General features: G+C 57.5%; 1 protein-coding gene across 1 annotated transcript; it reads right to left on the minus strand.

The window, feature by feature from the left end:
• Positions 1–3,636: 3,636 nt before the first annotated feature.
• EMC10 (ER membrane protein complex subunit 10) lies at positions 3,637–10,340 on the minus strand (the record flags this gene model as incomplete). The annotated part of the gene is made up of 7 exons (XM_045292618.1): positions 3,637–5,102; positions 5,983–6,076; positions 6,296–6,477; positions 6,658–6,762; positions 7,440–7,549; positions 9,422–9,494; positions 10,296–10,340. Coding segments are annotated over 7 exons (720 nt in total), but the record flags the coding sequence as incomplete, so codon positions are not given.
• Between the last annotated feature and the right edge of the window lie 2 nt (positions 10,341–10,342).

Consider the following 10,342-nt stretch of genomic DNA (forward strand, 5'->3'; position numbering starts at 1 on the left):
TTGGTTTACAGGAAAAGGAAAAGGTGAGAGCGGGTTGGCTGGTCTAAAGTTCATGACCTAGCCTGAGGGGGCTAGGCTTGAGTTGGTGAAAGCCCATGGCCTAAGGAAAGGAAACCAATGGGCACCCTGTGGAGGCTGAGTGAGGCAGCCCACATTGAGTTGACCAGAACCCGACCAGCTGGAGACTTTTGAGCCTGTGAACTGCTGCATATTGTTGCTGACTTTATGGATGCCCTGTCCGGATTTGACTTTGCTTATGGATGCAGCCTTCACAAGGTTTCAACTGGAATGAAGACTCTTCATGTCGAAAAACATGATTGTCTTCTCAGAGAACTGGGTTGATGTAAGTGGGCAGTATATAAATTGGATACCCAAAATTGGGGGGATAAAGGCATGAAGTGGTTGACTTACAAACTTTCATAGGTGGGGGAAGAGATTCACGGGATTAAGGTGTTGGTGTTACTTAATTTCAATCGTGAAGCTAAAGAATTATGTACAGCTGCCAGGTTGGCAAGGGATGGGGTTGAGGTAGTTATGCCAACTTGGATGATAAACACGTGGGGTTAATTGAAGGGCGGAGGGATAAATGGCTCAGTGAGCCACGCCTTTCGAGTTCTCAGGTCTCTTGCTCTCTGATGGTTGGACCAGGGTGCAGCTGCCTTAGGCGGTTCCCTGCTTTGGCTAGCAAGGCTCACTTCTAGCAAGGCATCCCTGAGTTTTTGTGGATTTGTTTCATTAAAGTACCAAGACTAACACAGGATTAAGAGTGAAGGGGTGGAGTTTAGCCTGTCAGTCAAGTCGCAGCTTGATAACCTCATTTGGAGGCACAACAGAGATAAATAGCTCACTGGAGGTGGGACATATGCTCAGTCCCTGGGAGACATTCTCGTGGGTCTGAAGACTTAATACAGTAGACTGTTATTGGACCTATCAGACTTATGGGCTTGATCTGGACTGGGACGTTTTCTTAATGTGCAATTACTCTATAGAAAGCTCTTTCTTATACACGTGTGTCTATGAATTTGTTTCTCTGGTCCACCCTGATGAACACAGTCAACATTAGGAATGGAGACAGAAGTATATAACCAGTGTCTTGAATGGTGAATGGAGAACATGTTGAACGAGTGCATGCTTTGCTACGTATGTTTCCCCCAAGAAGGGGGGGGGAATACATGAGACTTATTTTAGTGCTTTACGGACCTTCTTGGGGTGGCAGCGGGGCTAAGTAATCAATGAGACTGAGGAGAAGGGATAGATCTGTCTGACAGGGGTTGCCTGTGTTAGGCTGGTTGACTAGAGAAGCAAATCAGTTTGCGATCGCTTCCATTATCTTTGAATTCCATTTTCTTTTTTTTCTTTTTTTTTCCTTTTTTTTTTCTTTTTTAACATTTTATTAGGGGCTCATACAACTGTTATCCCAATCCATACACACATCAATTGTGTAAAGCGCATTTGTACATCGTTTCTCAAAACATTTTCTCTCCATTTAAACCCCCGACATTAGGTCCTTTTTCCCCTCCCTCCCCGCTCCCCCCTCCCGCATGAGCCCTTGATAGTTTATAAATGGGTATTTTGTCATATCTTGCCCAGTCCGACGTCTCCCTTCACCCACTTTTCGGTTGCCTGTCCCCCAGGGTGGAGGTCACACACAGTTCCATGTAATCGGTTCCCTCTTTCCTACCCATTCTCCCTTTACCCTCCCTGTTTTGCCACTCACACCACTGGTCCTATAGGGCTCATCCGTCCTGGATTCCCTGTATTTTCAGTTCCTATCAGTACCAGTGTACCTCCTCTGGTCTAGCCAGTCTTGCAAGATCGAATTCGAGTCATGGTAGTGGGAGCGGGGAGGAAACCTTTAGGAACTATAGGAAGGTTGTATTTCTCATCATTGTTACATCGCACCCTGACTGGCTCATCTCCTCCCCAAGACCCCTCTGCAAGGGGATCTCCAGTGGCCTACTAATGGGCTTTGGATTTCCACTCCGCACTCCCCCCATCATTCACTATGGTAAGATTTTTTTTTCTGATGATGCCTTACACCTGATCCCTTGAATTCCATTTTCTAATAACTTTTAGACACACTCTCACACATGACTGCAGATAACAGCAACTAATGGCAATGTGGTAGCTACATTAACCCAAGTCAACTTGATATTGAGTGAAGGGGTGGAGCTAGCCTATTTGTGGGCGTGGCCTTCTCATGAGGATTCTGGAACTTCCTCTCAGGAGGCAGGACACACGTTCCCTCTGCTTCACCATTCTGTTGGCAAGCTATGTGGAGCCACGCTTCCCCCAGCATTGGATCTGCAAGACTTTTCACCCACCGGCCTGAGATCTTCCTGCATTCGGTATGATTGCACACCAAACTTTTATTTCTAGTCCGTTTTAGTCTGAAAGTTCCACTGAAACCATGGGTGTGATGCCAGCATCAAGGGTGGTGATCAGAGACTATGGGGCCTTAAATCCCAGATCTAAGTGGCTGGGACTCTGTCCTGAAGGGGGAAGGGGGCGTGGGGTGAGCCAGGGAGGGGTGGGGTCATCACTAGTGAACATCAGAAAGACCCCTCTGGGTTGGAGTGGGATTAGACATGTGGCCCATAGGAGATAGCTGAGAAGCTTAAGAGAGTCCAGGTGGGAGAGGACGAGGTTGGAGCTGGAGCCAGGGAGACAAAGGTAGGTGAAGCAGGGCGGCAAGATTGGAGAGAGGACAGGGGATGACCTCACTCACTGGAGCAAGAGCTCTGGAGGAGCAGCAGGTCTGGGCAGGTGGGAGGTTCCGAGTTCTTTAGAAGGTACATGTAGGAACCAAGAAGTCCTGGTGGCGCTGTATAAGCAAATGGACTGCTTAACTTCAGGGTCGATGGTTCAAACCCCAAAGCGACTCCCTAGGAGACAGATGAGGCTATGTGCCTGCAGAAAGATCTGCAGCCTCAGAAACCCTAGAGTCCAATCCACTAAGCTTTGGGATGGGCTTGAATGGCAGAGGGGAGTTGGGGTCTCGGGACAGGAGCGGGGAAGCAGATGAGTCCCTGAAGTACAGGAAAGGGGTCTACACTGCAGTTGGGTTTGGGGATCCCTGGTGAAGGCGGCACGTCTGGACCCTGAGGCCACACAGGCACCCCCCTCCCCAGTCCTCCTACAGCCGTGTTTGAACCAACGCCCAGCCTGCAGTGACTTTGCTCTGGTGGGTCCCCTCTATGGGTGTCAGATTCTAACCCAAATCGGAACCAGCCGCCACGCCCTCCGTCGACGGTGGCTGGCACGCATGCATTCTCAGCCAGCGGGGTGGCTGGCCGCCGTCTTTGTGTGGGGACTGGCTGGCTGCCTCCAACGCCCCTGCCATCCAGCTAGCATCTGATGCACAAGCCTTGTTTCCTTTGGGCACTAAGGAGTCCTTCCTTCCTGAAATCGCTGGACACCCTTGGGGAGGATGGCAGACAGACAGTTTTATTGCCTAGGGTCATGGTGTATTTTGTGTCTTGTTTCCAAGGCTACCTCTGCTGCCATAAAGCTTGTCTCTCTTTACTGCAGCAGACCACCTCACCTTCCTATGGCAAGAGCAACAGGTGGTTTGAACCACTGACCGTGAGTACCGAGCGGGACCGGGGAGCAAAAAACCCTCCAGGACGCCCCTCATGGCGGCATTTGCTTTATTACTACGGTGGCCTGGAGCTGAACTCGCTGCGTCTTTGCGGCCGGCCTGTAGGGTCACCGTCCGCTTACACTGGCCTAAGGCCCCTCTTCGCAGGGTCAATTTAAAAACAGCAAAGGCGGCGGCAAACAGCTCAGCACCACGTGCCCCTTAGGCTGACGTTTTAACAACGGAGCCACGGGACCTAGAATTCATGCATGCAGCAGAGCGCGGTCTGGCCACCTTAGTCGCGTGACCGAGTCCACACTCACGCCAGGGAGAAGCTGACATCGCACACCTGGGGGGCTGCGCGCGCCGCCGTCGCACGGCACAGCTGAGCATTATCCGGCCGTCAGGATGGAGCTCGTGGACGGGCCGCCGTATTGCACGGCCGGCGTGGCTGACGTAAACCGCTGCGCGACGCGGCACTTTACGGCCGCCGCGTTTGAGTGGGGCTTCTGACTCCTGCTCCGAAGCCAAGTCGCAGAGGCTTGTAAGATGCTGGCTGGAGGCCAAGGACGTTAACAGAGGCGCTCAGTGGCTGCGTGTTCCCGCTTTTCAAAAAGTTCATTGTATTCCGGTGGGTCAGGCGTTTCAATATACCGTCTTTTTCAGTAGACTTTTCAAAAGGGATGGGGGAGGTCGGCAGGTTCCAGCGCAGGCCTCCAACCGCTGTGTCCCGAGTCTGACCTTCCAGAGCCTCGGGGGTCAAAGCCAAAGGGACCCTAGAACATCATTTGGCCCTGGACACCCTAGCTTAATCTTCTGTATAGAGGCATTTCTGCATACTCCCCTGCAGGCTGGGATCCCACACTTCCTCAGGGCCTTGCCCCCCACCCCGGGCAGAGCAAGGTCAACCTGCCAGTCGGAAGGCAGCCTGAAGGTGACCCCATGCCAGGCCCAGGATCGGGGGGCAGGTTGACAAGGCATCCAAATCTGGGGGTCAGCAAGGCAAAGGCCATTCTGGGGGGGCCACCTGTCCTAATAGGGCCGGCAGAGTAGCCCCTAGGGGAGACCACCACACCAAAGACTGATTGCTGGAGAGAAGTTTGCGTGTCCCCCAAACTGCAGTTGCACAAGTTGGGGCGTGAGGGGTCAAGGGCCCTGTGGGTCCAGCCAGCAAGGACGGGGGCAGCAGGTGGACACGTGCCAACACGGAAGGGCCTCGATGGCAGCCAGCTCTCCGCCTCCACAGGGACACACAAGCCGGTGAGGGGACAGGTGGCCTGGCAGGTCCTGTGGCTGACTAGGGCTAACAGAAGGATGGGAGAACCAGGGGTGCAAATGCTTGGGGTGATCTCTGGGCAGAGGGGCATGCCCAGGAAGGGACAAGGGCATTGACCTAGGGCAGCTCGGACCCTCAGCGCCCCCCACCGCCACCGGCACCCCCACTCTGGCCCCCGCCTTGGCCGCCGGCATCCGGTGCTCCAGACATCATGAGGAACAGCACGAAGGGAATGATGTACATCCACTGCGGGGCAGAGATGGGGTGGGGAGAGCCGAGTCAGCGCCCCGTCGGAGCCACCGGCCCAGGGCAGGGGGCGGGGGCTGAGGGCTGTGCGAAAGACCGCGTGAGGGGGCCCAGGTCCCCTATGTCACTACAGGCAGGGTGGGGTGTGGGAGGGCGCGGATCCTCACTCAGGCCTCCTGCGGTGGCGGTACTGGCCCCGGGGCAGCAGGACGCAGGGCTGTGAGCAACACGGCACCCCCCAGGATGAGGTGCCACTGAGGAGGGAGGGGACAGGTCAAGGTGGCTTCAGGGCCCATGGCCACTGGTTGGGAAGGGGACCCTCAGGCAAGGCCATGGCCTCCCTGGGCCTCAGTTTCCCTGAGTGGGCTACTCCTGCTGTCCTGAGCTCAACACCCAGTGGGGGAAGTGGCAGTGAGGGAGGGAGGACACTTAGATACTGGGCTTGGGGCCTCACACCCCACCCTTGCCCACTGTCTGCTGCAGCCCCACCGACCATCTCACTCGCCCTGACCACAGCCTGCACTGTCTCCACGCTGAGGGGACCAGTCTTGGGCAAGGCTGGCTACTCCCACCCCACCTGCCCTCCTCACCCCCAGCCCTCTGTCACTGCCCCCGCCTCCACGGAGCCTGCACCCTGTCCCCTCTGCTCTGCAGCTGCCTACTGTCCTGTCCCCCCATTTCTTGCTGACACCTCACCTGCCTCAGATCTCACCCCCTCCTCCTCACCCCCCGGTGCAGTTTCCCCTGGCCTCTGGACAGTGGCCCACAGAGTCTGGGAGGGACTGAGGAGCCCCCCCACGCAAAAGGCCTGGAAGCCAGCGGAGGGAAGCCCCTGCTCGGGGAGGGGCGGGGAGGGCAGGGCAGGGGCACCAGCACTCACATATTTAGCAAAAAAGGACTTCTGCTCCTGGGGGTTCTTGGCCCTCTGGGCCTGCTCCATCTCCAGACGCTCAATAAAGGCCGCCGTCTCGGGGCTGGGGGAGCGAGAGGGCAGGGAGGGCTGAGGGCGGCAGCAGCTGGAGGGACGCTCAAGGGAGGGGTGCCGGGAGGGGGCTGTGGCTGGCAGGAAGCCAAAGTGGAGGGGTGGTAGGGACAGCAGGTAGCGGGTTCGGGGCAGGGGACCATGATCCACAGGCAAGGACAAGAGCAAAGGGAGGGGGGCAGCGGCGGCAGCAGGGGTGGGGTGCACTCACCCTGGGGCCGTGGTCGGTGGCTGCAGCTGCACTGTAGTGTTGAACAGCTCCAGGTCCACGTCCTCCACCTCGTGGCCGCGGCAGCCCCCAGGCTGCGTCACCACAGACACACCCACCACGTTGCCGGCAATGTCCACGTGCAAGGTCAGCTGATCTGAAAGGTGAGACTCCACCAGGGAGCACTGTGTGGTGGGGAGGGAAAGGTGTCACGGGGCTGTCCCCTCCCCAGGGTCTCCCTAAGTGACTTGCCTCCCCCAGCCCTCAAGGTGGGGGAGCAGTCCTGGTCCCTGCCCAGACAGCACAGTGCAGGGGCAGAGGGTGGGGCTGGGGGAAGGCAGGGGGCTTGGTCCGCATCAACTTACTGCAGGGACAAAGGAGGAGACGTGGCCGCCAGCCTCCAGGCCTTCAGTGGCCCCCGGGCGCCGTGGGACTCGCAGTCGATAGAGGCCATTCACGGCCGCTACATCCTGCAAGGAGGGCAGACAGGCGGTGGCAGTGAGGCATGGGACCCCCTGAGAAAAGCCCACCTGGATCTCTCCAAACTCTGTGCCCCTCTCCCCCTGCCCCAGCAGCCTGAGTGACCCAGGGCTCTGCCTGTTGGGTGGCCTGGCCATTGGGTGACAAGCCACCCAGCAGAGAGCAGAGCCCAACAGTGGAATGAGGCAGTCTGGGGACACCCCTTGTGCCTGGATCCAGCCGCACCTGACACCAGCCCTGCACCTGAACTCAAGGACAAGCGCCAGGAAAGTCTTCACTGAAAAAACTGCTGGCACAGCCTGCACCCTCCCCCCCCCATGGCTCCTGCCTCCCCTGCTGCTGGCTGTCTGTGGCCCACGAGGGGGGAGGAGCAGGCAGCTCTGGGTGCCTTCCCTAGAAGATGGTGGCCTCCACGTCAGCTCTGCTGCCTCTGAGGAACCAACTGGAGCCCCTGTGCCTCCTTGCACCACCCCTGGGGGAGGGGAGGGGAGGGGAGGGGTGAGCCACTGACTGGCTGAGAGGATGGAGACGGGACAGCATCCCGGAGGTGGCTGGGAGCTTTATGGAGGTCAGGCCAGCGCCTGCAGGGGAGCACTGGACAGGGGGACGAAAGGGGCTGCTGGGAGAGCTGGTTGGACGCCCCCACCCCCAGTGCAGGCCCCCTCACCCGCAGGCGGCTCCGATCCTCCTCGCTGAGCTGCCGCTGCGACAAGGACAGGGAGCCATCCTGCTGGTTCCAGAGCAGCGAGCCCCGCTTCCGGAAGAGCATGCTGCCATCTGCGGGGAGCAGGGGTTCAGCTCCCCACCCCAACATCCGGGGAAGTCGTGGGCAGGAGCCCTGGACTCCAACTGTGGCTAGAGCCCCTCCCCATCCAGAGTTTCTGTTGCCTACCTCCAATTCAAGGGACCCCCCCTCCTCCCCAGCTGACCCCTTGGGCCACCAGCAGCAGCTACCTGAGCTTGGAGCCCCTTAGCCCTGCCCCGCCCTGCCCCATCCAGCCCTGGGCTGTCTTCCCCAGCTGCAAAATACGGACAGGGTTGTGAGCCGGGAACGCTGGGCTACCTGGCTATCTCCCTGCCTGTTCGTTCCTGGCAGATTACGGGATCCAACTTGGCAGGTCTGAGCTTGTGTTTTTAACAAGTGCCCCAGCTCTGGGCCTCGGATGGTGAAAGCCAGCCCACACAGGCATCACCGGTTCATCCCAGGCCACCGATGTAAAGCAAGACTCTTCAGAAATCGGGTCACACAAAATGTTTTCTCTCTCTCTCTCTCTCTCTCTCTCTCTCAGTTCTTATACAAGTGGCAGTCACACATTTCGGTCGCCGATGAAAGGGAGCCATGGGGGCACAGTGGTTACATGGTGAGCATGCTCAGCAGTTCAAAACCACCAGTCGCTCCAAGGGAGAAGGAGGAGGCTTTCTGTCTCATCAGGGTTTAGTCTAGGAAACCCACAGGAGCAGGTCTACCCCGTCCTGTGAGTTAGAACTGATGGTTGAGTTTGGTTTTGAACAATCTACTAAAGGAGGTGTGGTAGTGACAACTTTATGCCAACTTGATAAAAGAATGAAGGGGTGGAGTCTAGCCTGTCAATCAGGTCACAGCCTGATTGATCCCTCCTTGTGGGTGTGGCCTTCTCATGAGGATTCTGGGCTGGAATGGGGACACCCTCTCTTGTTACATATTCCTGTTGATAAGCCACATGGAGCTATGCTGATGGCCACCAGAGCCCTGGAGCTGCGGGAGCCACCTGGAGACCTGCACCAGGGCTGAGATGCTTCCATCGCTACTGGATCCATCCACCTGCCTGCATTCGGCATCACTGCATGCGCTGCCTGAGTCTCCAGAGGAATTCCTGGGCTCATACTGAACGGATGGACCTGATCTGGACTGGGCTGCTTTATTGATGGTTAATTGCCTATGATATAAAGTTCTCGCTTACACACATGAGTGTCTCTGGATTTGTGTCTCTAGTCAACGCAGACCAACAGGCGGCTTGGTGGCACCGTGGGTTACGCATTGGCCACAGCAGTTGGAAGGGAAAAGATGAGGCCATCTAGTCTGCTCCCACGTGGATACACAGCCTTAGTAATGCCACGGGGCACTTCTCTGTCCCATACAGCTGCTCTGAGTTGGAACTGGGCTGCTTAACCACAAGGTCAGGAGTTCAAAATCACCAGCTGCTCTGCAGGAGAGGCGGCTTTCTACTCCACCAGGGGCAGTTCTACCCTGTCCCGTCAGGTCCCTCTGAGTCAGACCTGACTCCCATGGTAGGGAGTTTCAGGTGAGCACTGTGAACAAGTTGGAAATCTCGACAGAGTGCCCCCAGGGAACACAGGGACAGGAAGTTGGCACGCGTGGCTGACAAATGGCGCCAACAGACTTGCTGGTGGCGGACATGCCACAGGCCTTCCACGTGTGAATGACACGGGAGGGCGGTGCCTCCGCCTGTGGTTGCTCTGCCTGCCTGGGGTCTGGAAGCTAGGCTTTGGAACCCGTGCTCCTGCGGAGCGGAGCGGCTGGAGAGTTCGAACTGGTGACCTTGTGTTTAGCAGCCAAGCACTAAGCCACTCAGCCACCAGGGCTTCTCTTACAAGACAAGGGGCAATGAGTCCCGGGACTCCTGAGGGTGGGGATGTTGGGGGGCTCACCGATCTCAAAGGAGTGTTCCAGCAGCAGCCCCACTGTGCCGCAGCCCTCGCCATCTCGGCCCTCTGTCCCCGCCTGCAAGAGAGAGGGGTCTGGGTGGGGATCCTGAGCCCATCGAGCCCCGGGGTCTGTGTGTCAGGGCTGTCACGGGTCAAGGAGCTGCCAGGCCCAGGATTTCACTGGAAGTTGCCATCATGAATATTCACGACTGGATTCCCAGACCTTCATTTCTCAGGCAAGGGAGCACAGGGCAAACCTCGCCCCGAAACGTTCACGAGTTCAAGGGCACCTTGCAGGATTTCCTTACTAAAATCGCGTCCGTTGTTTCCACCGTAAACAGCAAACAGCCAGAAGCCCGCCCCCTCATGCATATTCAAACCCAGCACCTCTCCTTTCACTAACTTTCCACTTTGCTCCTGCTTAGGCACCCATCACCTCAAGACTCCGCCCCTCGCGCATATTCATGAGGCCCGACTCTGCCCCGCCCTCGTGCATATTCCCGAGCCACCATTCTCCAATCCTGATCGCTTTAATCAGGCTCTCTGCAGTCTGATTGGTCAAGCTTCCATCCGGGCCACACCTTTCATACATATTCACGAGCTACGTGCTCCCACCCCCCCCTCCCTCCAATCTTTGCCTTCTGGGTTTGCACCTGACGCGACGCGCAGGCGCCAAGAGCCCCTCCGAGCCCCGCTCCTCCTGCATATTCCAGAGGTAGAGGCTTCCTAACGTTCCTCTCCGTGTCCCAGCCGTGCGGCCGGGTCCCCAGCTTCACTCACTCTCGCGCATGCGCAGTCTCCTTTCCAGATTACCCGCGCTCAGCGCCCGAGGAGGGCGCTCAGCCCCGCCACCTGTGCGCAGCCCCTGAGAACTCACCCCCCGACTCACGGCCCCGGCCCGACAGCCGCTGCCTCGGGCTCGGC

This window comes from Echinops telfairi, unplaced genomic scaffold, assembly GCF_000313985.2.
Source record: "Echinops telfairi isolate 266 unplaced genomic scaffold, ASM31398v2 ScPeMD7_655;HRSCAF=1070, whole genome shotgun sequence".
Taxonomy (NCBI): Eukaryota; Metazoa; Chordata; class Mammalia; order Afrosoricida; family Tenrecidae; genus Echinops; species Echinops telfairi.